The sequence below is a fragment of the Argentina silus genome, assembly GCF_951799395.1.
Source record: "Argentina silus genome assembly, chromosome: 14".
Taxonomy (NCBI): Eukaryota; Metazoa; Chordata; class Actinopteri; order Argentiniformes; family Argentinidae; genus Argentina; species Argentina silus.
This window is the reverse complement of record NC_139668.1, coordinates 10,986,447-11,001,743: the sequence shown is the minus strand read 5'-3', so window position 1 is coordinate 11,001,743 and position 15,297 is coordinate 10,986,447. Positions and strand designations below refer to the sequence as shown.

The window sequence follows — 15,297 nt, the reverse complement described above, 5'->3', positions numbered from 1 at the left end:
TACAGTCTTGAGAGCAGCAGTGTTTTGTAGCAGTACACATTGGCTTACTGAAATGTTTTTACAAATCAATTCATTAGAAATCTCATTTCTCATCAAATTCCAGACAGACAGCTTATGAAATCAGACAGGCACTGTTATGAAGACAGAAAAACTGAAGCTTGTGTTGCCATGCAGAACCAGACATAAAAATCAGCAAGGGAATGAAAGTGAGAAAGTTAATATTTCCTTGAAGGAGAGTTCAACCTGCCAGGATGCCACAGTACAGTACAATTAGAGCTGTACACTGGTGTGGTGTGTCAAAACGGCAGAGCAGTCACATGATGCTAAGGCATTCCACAGGCTGATGAAGAAACATTGACTCAGGTGTTCACCCTCACAAACCAAACAACAGACACATAGTACAGCTTCTCTGTCTGCCCTAATTAACACTTCAGAGCCCAACCAAACTGAGTCACACTGCGATGGCCTGGTTACACATTCATTGCTGTAACAGTGCTGGAAAGGACAGTAGGAAAAGAGGATATCTAAACCAGCATGGTACCGTGTCTGAGTCAGCACGGTATGTGCTAAAGGACTTTTAATGTATCTATAAATAAAACAGACAAAATGTAGATAACATCGTGGCATGCTGCAAAAAATGCTTCTATACGCACTTGATTGATTAATTCTGACTAGTGAATTAGGGATTGTTTCTATAGGACTACAGCCTCCCAATATGTGTGTCATGAAATAAACAGTGTTATTTCCCTCCTTATTTATGTCTTTTTTTTCAGTCTGGAGTGACATCATCATTAATTGCCTGTGTTGGTTCCAGACCACCTCAGGGGGACACTAACTCTGCAGGGTGCCCCATCTCTTGCAATATTTAACCAGTCCCATAGAGTCTTTAACCACAACTCAACCTTGCTGTGATTAAAGCGTGACCCACACTGTGTCACCACTCTACAGGCTACCACCCTGCCTCCCTCCCTCCCTCCCTCCAGTGTTTTATTTATAACTTCAAAGAGTAATAAATCCCCAGGTGAAAGCGATGCCATTTTCACCAATCAATCACTTTCTCTGGACCACTACAGAAATGAATAGTATGTTTATGAATGTTCCGCGCAATGTTTTAGTGCAATGGAGACTCATGATTTATGAAAATATCTTAAAGAGATTATTAATCTAACCGTTTAATTATATTTTGTGATATACTGTACATAGGATGTGTTAAATGATGATAGTACCATATGTTGTACATCTGTGCTTCTGTTGAAAAACTCAGTTTTTGGCTGCAAAGTCTAATCATGATCCAAAATTCTCTTGTACTGTAGAATCCAATGGTTTATAGTGGTTTGTTTATGGTTGACCTTAGTGGTCACCTCATTGAGAGACTACCCTGCTCCATGTTTCTCACTTTATCTGATTGTGTGATTACAATTCTTCCCTCGCTGGCAGGGTTATGTTGGCACCACCTCTCCTGTGTGACTGGTAGGTATACATTCACACAGCCTTTGTGTCTGTCTGGGGCATTTGGTTTTACAGTCTGTGAAAACAGCCTTTGTTAAACTTGACATTCCTCCCCAGTCACATTAGTGAGGCAGCCCCAATACACCTCAAACCCCCCCCCCCATCCCCCCTGTCCCCCCCCCCCGTTCCTCGCCCTGCACCTCCAACCCCACCCCAGTCCACTCCCGCTGTTTCTTCCCCCTGCCAAGGCTTGGCTAGAATGTGGAGGTCATCCCAGTGCTGACGCTACACACTCCTGTTTACTGCCCTGAGTGGGGCCTCCCCTGTAATGAGCTGTAATACCCCTCTGTGGTTTAATTTGACCTTAGAGGATGAGTGTGAAGACAGTTAGACTAACTCTTTTATACATCTCATGCAAATCATTATCATCACCTACTTTTAAATGTACTGAATTTCTGACTTACCATAGTCTCCTCCTCCAAAATGTATGTGTTACTTAGTTAATTATGGCTATGTAAGACAGCATCAAGTCATATGAAGACATTGGCTCCCTGTCTAGGGCTGTGTGTGTATCTTTCTAATCTACAGGGCTTGAGTGTACGTGACTAGAATATCAGAAGCAAAGGACTGCCTTTACGCCTATTCTCACTGTGACTGTTCATAGCCACAGAAAGTAATTATCAACACTTTCAAGACAGGCTTTTTCCCAGCTCATCTGATATCTCCTTCTCTCACATTTTGTCCAATGTCCTAAATTGCTACACTGCTGACAAAATAAAACATTTTGTAATGGATTTAGATCGCCATCTACAGGTTCAGTTTTACATCAGCAAGATTTCACACATGGATGTCAAACTATAATTAACATTTAACTTTGAATTAAAAGAAACTTTGTGCTGTAAGATTGTCTAAAATCATATACAAAATGTGTCTGCTTGAGATTCACTAATTTAAGAGAGCATTCATGCCAATTCATGCTTCAACCTGTTTTCCAAAGTCATTGACCTTGGCATCCTCGTAACTTCATATTGTTTTAGATTTTGTCAGAGGGCCTGATTTAGGTGACAATGTGGATTGGTGGATGACAGGAGAGGTTAACAAATAGACTAAAGGTTTTGCAAAGGAGAGGAGAAAGAGATGTGTGGATTATTAGCAAAGTGTTGAGTGAAAAGACGGATAGAAATGACAAACACATCCTGGGAAAATATAATGACAGGAGAGATAAAGGGGGATTTTTTAACCTGTTAAAAACCTGAGAGGAAATTGTGAGAATTATGGGCTGAATTGTGGTTCAATTAATGAAAAGAACTGCATTTTGTAATCAATGTGGAGGGCCATAAACCAAACAGTTTTATCAACAACACACATAACATGGTACTTATTGGCATGGAAGTGTTGGAATCCTCAAAAAAATCTGGCACCTCATTTCGGTCAATGAATAGCTCAAAAGACGTAATAGAGGGCGTCACTGTTTTTTCTTACAGAGGGACAAACAGCCCACTGGTGACGATTGTAAACAGGTTATTTCCCAAGAGGTCCACAGTGGTATTTTTTTCATCAGGTTGGCATGGACACGGTTCCCAAGTATGACGTCTGGTCTCACCCTCAAAAAAACTGGAAAAAACTTCCTGCCAAATACCACATTTTTACAAGATCTCACACTCACTCTCAGCAACCTATAACAAGCAGACAAACATTCATTTTCCCTCTTTCTCACTAATAGTTCATTCTCTACAGCTTAATAATGTACATTTCATGACATGTGAATTAAAGCTGAGAAAATGTTATCCAATTAACCAAAGAAAACAAAATACAAATACAAATATCCATATGAAAAATAGTTTATTTATTATAAATGCAGTTGGTTAAGTTCAAACAATATAATAATTCAACGTAATAAAACAACATAAGTAAACAATGCAACTTAATGTACTGCTATGTTGACCATAAAGCCCATACAGTAGCTGTACAATTCACATAGGATAACCATGATAGTCAATTATTCTTTTCAGTTTAGACTTCAAAGTTGACATTGACATCTTCATTCAAATAAATATCTACTCTTAAATAATCAAATCAATTGACTGCATGAAATTGATACAAATGAGGTGATTGATCATTTTGCATTGGGCACAAGGAATAAAACTATTCATATGTTCACTTTGAAAGACACTTTGTTATTCAATTGATCATTGCAATTTCTCAACATGTTTTCGGTTGTGCTAATGTTATTTCATATACACAACCCAGATGTACTGTAACAACTCCTCAACTTCCAACATGGAAGACTTATTTCTGTCTATTTTTAAGATTGAAAACACTCTGCATAGTGAAACATTATTTCTGTAAACCACTCTGCAAAATAAAGCATTGTTCAGTATTGATGTAGCTACATGTGGTAATGTCAATCCTTGCACTACTGCAACCCTTTTTCTGGGGTTTACCCTTATTTCCTAATGACACTACATAGTCAAACTGAGTTGAGCCAATCTAAGCTGTACAGAGCTGGCCTGGTTAAGCATCCACCGTAGTTGCTGTAAAAGTGCTGGAAATGACAACATGAAAAGAAAATATCCAAGCCAGAACAGAGTGGTTTGTGTTGGCCCTGTAGCATATAAAGCCCCTTAGTCCTCTCGTAGGTAAGCCTCTGGGTAAATGTCGTCACCACCCCTCTCTAGCAAAGAGGCATACTCTGCCATCCTCTGTATCTCCTCAGCCTTGGTCTCAGCCAGCTTCCTCTCAGCATCCATAGATAGCTTCCGTAGCTCCTTCACCTGAGACTGGGCCAACTGCAGGTTGGTCTTAGTAGTGATGGATGCATGCTCAGCTCCTGGGAATAAAGACAGTCAAATGTTCAGGGTTCAAATTACCGGGGGCTCTATTATTCGCTTTCATGGGAACCGGTGTACACAGTAACCTGTAGATGAAGTCATCGCATCACAAAGCCCTATTGGCTTACACCTACTGATCCATACACTGGTCTAACAGACAACTGACAGATTTTATAGGAGAGGGGCACAGACAGCAAACTACAAAGTTGTGAGACGAAGGTACACACAACAAACATTGTGGGTCTGAGCCTTCCTCAAAGCTACCTGGTTTATTACTACACTGACAGGTAAACGTGTGTGAGAGAGATACAGTGCTGACTGAAGACTGTTTATGGTCATGGGAAACAGCAGGGACCATCAGGTACCTCACCAGTCACCAAAGAAACACTTGTGATCGTTGTTGTGCATTGTGAGGTAATGGTTCAGTCCCTTCTGAACCAATAGATTCAAAGTGATGATTCAGTGGGGGTATAAATACACACCTGCATTGTACGCTGCCTCGGCGGCCATTTCACATAGCTTGACAGCGTTATTCCAGTTGGACTCAAAGTGACTGGCTTGATCTAGTCTGTCATCAACCTGCCAGGACAAAGAGATGGAGTGAGGGGTGGACAGAAAGAGAGATAGGGGGAGGGAGAAAAAGGTAAATTACTACTCCAACGAATCCAAAAGCTCAAACCTGTTCCGGGGCAGGCTAACAGGTGTCCAAAATCCCCCCCCCCCTTCAAAAACGTGCGTAATTTTATTAAAAGCCATATCAGAGGTTTATTGCACAAAAGACAACTTATATGTATCAAATATTATCATGTGCTAAAACCTCGTCAAAACTATCACTGATACATAAAGGTTGACAGTAAAATAGCATAAGAATGCATTCGCTACTCGCATATAACAGTTTATTCTATAAAAAGTTTATTATCGCATGTTCAAGTTTTAACGGTTGTTTCTAGCCAGCTGAGTTTGTTGTTTTCAGCAAAAATGAAAATGTGGCATGGACTCACTGCTTTCTGCATTGAAATCAAGAGTTTGATTTGCGAAATAAAGATCCGTGTTCGTGATAATGAGGAAGACTTGACGATAACTCAAGCCCCCTAACTTGGGATAATCCTGAATACAGTATGTAAAGCTCCCTTCGTAGTATACCCCTCAGGTCTGGTACCGGAGCCTACACCTACCTCCACACGCTGGCCAATGATCACTTGCCAGATGGAGTCCTCCTCTACAGTGGTGAGCTTTCCAAGCGAGGCCAAATACCTTCTCTGGAGGGCAATGAGTGTGTGTAGAGCCTGTGAGCACAACAAAAACATTAGGAAACATACAGTCACCATTCAACAGTGTAATGGGTCAACTCTTAAAGCCTATTTATGGTCAATCTGGCCTCTGTTCTAGATATAACCTTTTTTTCTGAGTATGTGACTAGTTCATTAGGCATGTATTTCTGATTAACTGATTTCTGATTAATTATTACAAAATAGAAGAACACACTTACTTTAGCATACTGTGTGAGGGAGTCAACAAGAGCCAGAGTGGTCTGCGAAAGGTAGGTGTTTGCGCTGTCTGTAACCATGGAGGATGTCCTTCGGACCAGGGAGTCATAAGACAGGTTCTCCACCTGCTGGATAGGGAGGGAGAGAGGTACAGCATATTTAGATATAAATAGGCCTACTTTATTCTCTCACTGCTAAGTGTCAGCTGGCGGTGCAATGGCTTTAGTGTTCCAGCTCTACCCCTATTATATCTCTATATGTCAGACAAGAGAAACGCTTTTCAAGAGAGCTAGACTAGAGGCAACTGCCTCTATATAGAACATTTATATAACTTTACATGAAGTTATGTGAAGTAAACAGGAATCGGTTCCTTTCTCAATGGATAGGCATATGCATATCTGGCCAATCAAGGAAATTAGGGGCTAATTGCGCATGATAAGAACAGCATTGTTTTTGGGATAGCATATATTCCAGTGAAAAGTCCTCATACAGTACATACCAGCATGAAGGGGAGAGCACTCAGTCCACTGCCGGCACTCAGAGACACCATGTTTATTCGTGTAAAATCAGAGAAACGCATGAGCCGCAGGTGCAAGGGCTTTCTGTTGCTGAGGAAGGCATTTGCTGTAGTCCTGCTAAGGCAAATAAAGAGAACATTCTTTATGACATGGTGGGTGGATGACATCCATGCATTTTCCAATTTCCTTTCACTTCTCATTCATGAACAACAGTCCTATGCTATGAAAAAAGAGGTGGCTAGAAATATTATAAAATGAAATGTAGGCCAAGTTATGATGAACCTAAATACCTTTATCATAACCAATGAAATAAGGGTTGTCAACTAATAATGTATCTTCAAATCATGTTTTTAAAACTAATGCCAATCTAATGGAATGTCTTTGAGCACAATATATATTAGGTCATAAATCAAGTGCTACACTATTTGCATTATAATGCATCCTCGAATGCTTGTTTACGTTTTGTTGGTCGCCCGCGTCCCAGACCCAGTACGTAGATAACTCGCAAATCATTGCTCTCAACATGTTTACAAAGAATTCGTGTTAAGGTCAATACTTTTTCTGTTACATTAAGTATTCAGAAACTTCAGTGAAATTATGCAGTTATTGCATTCAATTAGATATTTACCTGAAGAAACTGAGACATGCGACACCTCTCTGAAGTGCGGCCATGTTGGTCCGTAGCAATAGGAAGTCTGTCCGACTCTGCACAAGTCCCCCTGTAGCGCATCTAGAGCAATGTCGAAGAGCTTGCATTTTGCTTGTGATGTTGTAAATCAGCCTTAAACTTAAATTAATTATATCGGCTGTTATTGTATCAATCTGGATCGATTTCTAATTGTTTTTCCTTTATCAGAAATCTTCAGCACGAGTATCTGTCGCCACCTAGTGCCAGTGGTAAATAATAATAATAATAACCTAACAGTATTGCAGTATTTCCAATAGGTATTCCCTTGCTCAGGCTTGCTCTCTCTTTGTCAACTGAATCCTGTAGAGTCTCGGGGGTGTTTTATAAGGCCGCGGAACAAGCAGCTTTCCACTATACAAATATATTGATCCGTTGACTGTCCCCTGAAAAGTGCGCACTAGGCATTGACTGAAGGTCCAGGAGGAGAACTATTACGCACTCAAAACGTAAGCACAGGTTATGTAAAGCTCACCCACTGTTGTTTTGCTGTATCACTGTATTTCAGGGTCAGCTTTAGCTTTAGACCACCTATCAATTACCTTATTAATTTGTGCCTCAAATAAAATAAAAGTTCTTCTATAAATTGTCCGTGTGTGTGTGCGTGCGTGCGTGCGTGCGTGCGTGCGTGTGTGTGTGTGTGTGTGTGTCTGGGTCTGGGTCTGTGTCTGTGTCTGTGTCTGTGTGCGTGTGTGTTACTAAAATGTCAGATGAAGTGTTTGTATCAAGGGTCTAATTGTATGAAGTTAATAAGGGTTATGGTATTTTTACACACTGAGCTAAATAAATATCTACTGAGCAAACATGTTGCACTACGAGCAACCTGGTGCAAAATTGACATGTTTAACCAGCATTTATTAACCATAACCTACAGTGGATAATGGTTGATAAACTATATTCTGTTATATAAATATATTTGAGTGGTTTTAAAATGATAATGTACATAAAATAAGTAATGAGAAATTATTGTTTACTTTTATCTAACATGTATTAAATTCTAGGACATATGGCTGTCTGGTGGTGAACATGATCTTGCAAGTTCAGTGTATGATTCAGATTGTATTTTGTAGAAGGGGTATGGTTTCCCCCCATTGGTTAACATATGCCACATACCCCCTCAATTCGAGTATTGGTTATATCTAAATTCTCCACAAGATGGACCCACTACCTATGATACTTAGTTATTGAAGACATGCATTGCCACTGGGCACAGAAATAAACAAAGTGAATATCATGCATAAGATGCAAAATAATAAAAGAATGAATGAAATGAAATGTCATTCTTGTTTTCCCCCCTACCTCCTTACAATTGCTTTGATTTGACATGAACAACTCTTAGAAAACAATACATCTCTGATGTATGCCTACAGTTCCGACTGCAGAGAGCTCAAATCTTTTCAGCAATTTGACGAGTGCTATTAAATGTCTTTCTGAAATATGACCCTGTGCACTACGGTACATCTGCTCTGCAGCAATTGTTTTCACAGTTCTGTACCACTTTTATATCACCTGTACTACACATTAAACTGGTTTGTAAAGGCACATCCATGTCCTTTCCTCTATCCACATCATTTGTGTTTACTGGCCTCAATTTTAGGCCCTTCAAACAGTGGACATTTTGATGCAATTATCATTAGGTATTTCCAGATAAGAATGATTTCCATTGCCTTCATACTGGTTATGAGAGAGAGAGAGAGAGAGAGAGAGAGAGAGAGAGAGAGAGAGAGAAAAGAGTGTCTTATTGTTAAAACGAGGGCGTTTCGGCTGTCGACAGATTTGGTGGAGACAGTCATGTGCTATCGTACTATTTACTATTTACTATGTGTTGACATGTGGCTGATACAAAGACAGTGATTGTTTGATCTTCCATTGTGAGTGGTGATCAATGGTGAAATCAGGGGACTATGATTCGGCCTCTGTCTGTTTGTATGTCACAAGCGTTTTCTCCGACACCACTGTGACAAATTACACTGACTGACCCAATTTTGACAAACCTATGGTGAAAGAAGCATCTTGCCATAGAGATTGTTTAGTAGTTCCCAGGAGATGCTGATTCATCATTAAACATGTCATAATAGGGTGCAAAGTAGAGAGCTAGGAGTGTAGCCTAATGCAGTAGGCATATAGCCTTAATAATCTGGGAATAATATGTTGAGAAATCAAGCAATACTGATAAACTGATCAAATAAGCACGACAGGTTCCGGTGACTTTTCTGGCTACGAACGCAGCCGTAGAAGTGTCGCCTAATGTAGTTAGGTAGTCTGTTATGCAGAATAATTTAATACTGACACTTGGTCTATATCAATACCAAAACCAGAGTTGTCTAACATAGGTTTATAGCCAGTTGCATTTGTAACCAAATAATTTGGCTGAGCAAATATTTTGTCTTATTGATGAAATTATTGGACGTCCTGAGGATATTGCGCTTCACCTGTTGATAACACTTCATTGTAAATAGTATAGGCCAATAGGCCTCTTCCATCTATGTTTCTGAAGTTCTATTAGATGATATTTAAGGACCAGAACAGCAATACTTTCTTTGAGTTTTCCGTGTTAAGCATTTACATTTTTCACATTTATGGCATTTAGCAGACACCTTTATCCAAAGCGACTTACAACAATACATTTGTTTAAGTAAGTGAATCATCTATCCAACAGTCATCATAAGACAAAGTAATCAATGCTCACACCAGGGGCCATTGGCAGTCGTAATGCCAGTAGGCTTTTTTTTTTTTTTTTTATGTTTTATTTATTTTATTAGCAAGAGAGAACTTGTACAGGGTGGTAGCAGGGGTGAAGAGGTCTCGGGGTTGGGGTTAGGGTTAGTATAGGGGGGGTAGTGAGGGTGAAGCGGTCTTTAGGAGGGACTGTTAAAATGTAGCCTGAAGAGATGGGTTTTCAATCTACGGCGGAAGATCGGAAGTGACTCTGCAGTCCGGACAGTAGTGGGAAGCTCATTCCACCAGCGGGGCGCCAGGACAGTGAAAAGCCGTGACCGAGCCTATGGGCACCATCTCCTGTGTGTCCTGGACACATATAGCATTAGACTTACAGTAAAACTTCCATTCATTTACTACAGTTTGTTTATTTTGTATGTTTCTTTGAAACTATTAAATTGTTGATACTCTATTCTCATTCTTCGTATGTGCCTCAATGTGATGTTTTGCACTAGATAAAGGTTATGTTAAAACAGCTTTACTAGGAAAACTCTGGTAATACAGACACATATGACAGTGAAGGCTCAGGACTGAACACAAAGTAACAATTGGGCCAGGCTTTTATGCTGGTCAGATAACCTGACACAAAAGGTGTTTTAAGGGAAACAATGAGGAGTCTCTGACGGCCACTGTTGGCCAGTGGAGGAAGCAGCAGGAGTGAGGAGGATTCCTCACAGTACCCCCTCCTCTAGGAACGGCACCTGACGTTCACCCGGGGTGGAGGTGACGGCAGCCTCATAGCGGGCTGGCAGCCAGTCTGGGGCTCGGACTGAAAGCCAGGCTGGGCCTTGGACTGGAAGCCGGTCTGGGGCTCGGGCTGGGGCTGGAAGCCGGTCTGGGGCAAGGCTGGGGCTGGTAGCCAATGTTGTGTTAAGTGTGCTATCATTACATCACTTCTGTGTTTGTCTATTCCATGTCCCCTGTTAAGCAATTACAGTGTAGAGAATAGAGATTGTTGCTACTGTGCTACTGGACAGCTCAGTCAGCCTTGGGGCTCATTAGAACTACTCAGATATCTGTCTAACTCTAGCTGATAGGGCTGATATCAGAAAAACAAACAACACAGACACCTCCTTAATTAAGCGCTATAATTATCAGAACAGTCATTTAAATAATTAATGAACACTTCTACTACCTTCACAAGACTTAATAAACCACACAGGAGTTCTGGCAAGGGACTCATTAACAGGCTCATTATCAGGGACCTGCATAGCAGGAGAAAAACAGATCAATGCTGTAGCAAGGTTAGGCATAGATGTGCACTCACTCACAGACAGTCTGTTGGAGGCAGTGTAGGTCAGGTCAGACATGAAGCCTTGGCAGCATTTTAGCCTGCTTTATTCTCGAAAGAGTTGGCCGAAACCACAACAGACTGGCACCCACCCAGGCAACAGTGAGTCAGACAGTCCAACCATATCAGTTCATTCAGCAAGTCAATAAGCATATTCCACTGAATCCTCAGAAATAATTTAGAATTCATTCATATTCTTTAGGTTAAAATAGTATCTTAATACCCCATGTAAGTGTATAGCAGTGTTCACTAAACCTGGTCCTTGAAAAGCTACAGGTCTGTATTTCAAATACAGCAAACACATTTTTACAGCACCTTATTCAGCTTATCAACTCATCATCATCAAGACCATGATATGTTGAAAGCACTGCTTTAATGCCAGACTTGAACAAAGGCCTGCACATGTGGCACCCTAGGACCAGGTAGGTACAGTATTGAAACAATCTTCCTGGCAAAGTACGCATACAGTACACTGTTAAACAAATGATTGAAATGAGCAAGAAAGCTGCCCCCGGCATATCCGGCTATGCCTCACCATGCATTTTAAGCTGCAATACAGAACATTGACGTATTCTCATGAATGATAATGATAATGAAAAAACACTTCATACTCCATAAAAATAAAGCATATCAATCAAAATCAGTATAACACATTTTTGGGGGGTTTTCTAACATGCCCAAAATGATTGCAGCTAGTTGCAAGAATGTAATACATTTTCTTGTGTTCAAAACACTTCCTTACTTTGCAAGAGCCTTTTGCCTCATAGGCCTGTGTTGCATGTGACCACACAGGCATACTTGCTGGGTCCTCTTCTCACCCAACCTTTTAAGATGACTTCCTGAGAATTATGTAGGACCTCAAAATGTGTATTCTTCAAATAGACCTTTCGTATGGCAATCCACTTAGTACTGTGTGTCACATCAATCAGTGCAACAGTGAATTGAAGTAAGGTATTGAAGAACGTGAAAGAATGTTTGTTACCTTTATTCTATGTATCTAGAGCATGACGGTTTTAGTTTGCTGAACAACTAAACAACAAAACAACAAAAAAATATATATATTGACGTATTCTATATAGGGTAGGCTGCATGATAGTGAAGACTCCATGTGTCTGTAAATGTCTGTCTTCATGTAATGTTTAGGCCTATCTACTACTGCCTCTCCTCAAACATGATTTTATTATAGGTAATCATCATTCTCCAGTATACATGATCACATTTAAAACCTGTGAGATCAGTGTTTCTTAATTACAGGTACCTACCTCCATTATGTAAATATAGATGAGGTGTATGAACCGTTGCAGATGATGCATGATGGAATTCCTTTGAGTAATCCTCAAATTCCAAATAAAAACATCACTTCTTCAGTACAAACTGGCCCGAGGGCTTAGAAGAGAAGACTCACCACTTGGTACTGCATCGCTGCTATGGTATGATTCCTTTTAAAACACTTATCCTACTACCAAAGACTAATAGAGCTTTGAATTATAATTGGGTTTTTTTCTTCTGGAACATAGGTTTTAGATTATAGATCTAAGATCATAACAAATATGTTTAATTGCTAGAACTGTGACACTGTTGCATATTTTATCTCATCCTTTATAATGTTTATGATGAAATACTTCATTCTAAAACATTCTCTTTTCTTATTGGGTTACAGCAGACAGTGATATGGATGAAAACAACACAACAGATGCAGGTGGTGGGAAGCCCCTACTTCGACTGATTAATGACAAGGTTGTAATAGTCCAGGTGCTGATCGTAATCTTTCTCTACATCAACAGCCTTCTTATCTTCACCTTCTTCAAAAAGGACATATTTCACACAAACACACGCTATATATTATTCGCTCACACACTGCTGTGCGACTGCCTGCACTTAACCATGACTAACATCCTGCTCCTCCTGAGCTACTTTAGTATTTTCATTCCCGTTTGGCTGTGTATGATCTGCTGTTTTTGGTTGATGGGGCTGACCTTCCTCACCCCGCTGACACTAACAGCCATGAGCCTGGAGCGCTACGTGGCCATCTGCATGCCCCTGCGCCACGGGGAACTCTCCACAGCACGCCGAGCTATTTACTGCATCTTCATCATCCACAGCCTCAGCTACATACAGGCCATTGTGATGAACTCCATCTTCATTGCAGCCGTCCCACGCAGCTTCTACACGCAATACAACTTGTGTTCAGTCGAGTTACTCATTGTCCACAAGTGGCAGTCTTACGTCCGGGTAGCCATCAGTCAGTTCTATTTCCTGGGTATATCCATCACCATCGTGTTCGTCTATGTTAAAATAGTGGCAGTTGCCAAAGAGGCTTCGGCTGAGAGTAAGAATTCCACTTTCAAAGGCCTCAGGACGGTGATCTTGCATGCATTCCAGCTGCTCCTCTGCCTGATCCAGCTGATATGTCCATTCATTGAAACAGCCATACTGCAGGTTGATTTAAGATTGTACATCAATGTGAGGTACTTTGATTATGTCGCTTTCATTCTTGCCCCAAGATGTCTAAGTCCACTTGTTTATGGCCTGAGGGATAAGAAGTTTTACTGTGTTTTGAGATATTATGCCTTATGTGGGTTGAATAAGAATATTTCCCCCGTTTTAGTTGATATCTAGATTTATTTTGTCTGCTGACAGTATTGACCCTTCTTGCTAAAAACTCACCTGTTCAGGCAGGCTTTCAATGTATAGATTCATATAAGCTCCAAATTAAGATTAAATATAAGGTCCACAATTCTTTTCATGCAATAACTGCCTGAAAACTGGTGATGCTCTGCCAGGCCTGTACTGCAGCCATCTTCAGTTATTGTTTGTTTTTAGGTCTTTTTGCCTAAATTCTTATCATCAGGAAATTAAATACTGCCGTTACATCATCAATTAAGACAAGTTAGCAAGTAGTATTAGCAATACAAGCCCAATATACAGCAATACACCCCCTGCACCATGTTTCACAGATGGGGTGTTATGCTGTAAATAGTTCCCTTTCCACTTGCAATCACTCTGGTACATAATATTCATCTTATCTGTCCACAATACCATTCTTCCAAACCTCTGCATGCTTTTTAGGTATTTTTTAGCAAACTATAACCTGACCATCCTTTTTGAGGATAACTAGTGGTTTGCAACTTGCAGTGAAGCCTCTATAGTTTGGCTGGTGATGTATTCTGCAGATGGTAGTCTCTGACACATTCACGCCTCCTGTAGAGTGTTTCTGATCTGTGGGACAGTTGTTGTTCAGCCTCACCAGTACTTTTTATTCTTTTCAACGATGTTCCAAACTGATCGATTTTGACAAGCCTAAGGTTTTGGCTATGTTTCTGATACTCTGATTTGTCAGCCTAATAATGGCAACAGCAACTCAATGCATTTAGGCATGTAGACATGGTCAAGACGACCTGCTGAAGTTCAAACCGAGCATCAGAATGGGGAAGAAAGGTGATTTAAGTGACGTGGCATGGTTGTTGGTGCCAGACGGGCTGGTCTGAGTATTTCAGAAACTGCTGATCTACTGGGATTTTCACACACAACCACCTCTAGGGTTTACAGAGAATGGTCCGAAAAAGAGAAAATATCCAGTGAGTGGCAGTTCTCTGGGCGAAAATGCCTTGTTGATGCCAGAGGTCAGAGGAGAATGGCCAGACTGGTTTGAGATGATAGAAAGGCAACAGTAACTCAAATAACCACTTGTTACAACCAAGGTATGCAGAAGACCATCTCTGAATGCACAACACATCGAACCTTGAAGCAGACAAAAGGGGGTCCAACCCAGTACTAGCAAGGTGTACCTAATAAAGTGGCCGGTGAGTGTATTTACATTTCTAAATGGTGAAACCAATATGTACACAAATCCCCTCAAATAAAAGCTGAGAATGTCTTCTTTAACCTCATAGTAATTGTTTGATTTCAAATCCAAACTCTTGTAGCATAGAGTATAGAGCCAAAAGAAGAAAAAATGCTTCACTGTCCCATTACTTACGCAGGGCACTGTATACTCATTGACTCTCAAAGAATATGACATGGATAAACTGTTTATGAACATATGCATTGCAGTATGTGTTTTTATTTGAAAATGAAGGTCTCAAATGACATAAACCATATATGAACAATATATGGTTCCTCATCCTTCCTCATCTTATGAAAACCTGAACTTGAACAACTGGCTTTTGATGAATTGCATATTATATTTTTCGGCCAGTAAAGGACTGAATCATATGACCAAATGCTTTATTTGCCATACAATCAGTTAGGAATGTGTTATTTTTGTGTGCATTTAATGCACCCCCCCCCCCCCCCAACAACACAGCACACAACACAC

The 15,297-nt window shown here is 40.4% G+C and overlaps 2 protein-coding genes across 3 annotated transcripts; one reads left to right on the top strand and one right to left on the bottom strand.

Annotated features, from left to right (window-relative positions):
* Positions 1–3,287: 3,287 nt before the first annotated feature.
* diabloa (diablo, IAP-binding mitochondrial protein a) lies at positions 3,288–7,041 on the bottom strand (the record flags this gene model as incomplete). 2 transcript variants are annotated; one of them, XM_083684634.1, is made up of 6 exons in its annotated part: positions 3,288–4,279; positions 4,763–4,859; positions 5,456–5,566; positions 5,770–5,895; positions 6,267–6,399; positions 6,914–7,041. In XM_083684634.1, 6 exons carry the CDS (start codon positions 7,039–7,041, stop codon positions 4,074–4,076), a joined length of 801 nt encoding a protein of 266 aa, XP_083540760.1. In that variant the 3' UTR covers positions 3,288–4,073. The 2 variants fall into 2 exon arrangements, with proteins under 2 accessions (XP_083540760.1, XP_083540761.1); XM_083684635.1 differs by having other exon boundaries at positions 5,770–5,892.
* A 5,609-nt stretch (positions 7,042–12,650) lies between these two features.
* Positions 12,651–13,598, top strand: LOC310815357 (odorant receptor 131-2-like; the record flags this gene model as incomplete). The annotated part of the gene is made up of 1 exon (XM_083685093.1): positions 12,651–13,598. The coding sequence occupies one exon, from the start codon at positions 12,651–12,653 to the stop codon at positions 13,596–13,598; it is 948 nt and encodes a 315-aa protein (XP_083541219.1).
* Between the last annotated feature and the right edge of the window lie 1,699 nt (positions 13,599–15,297).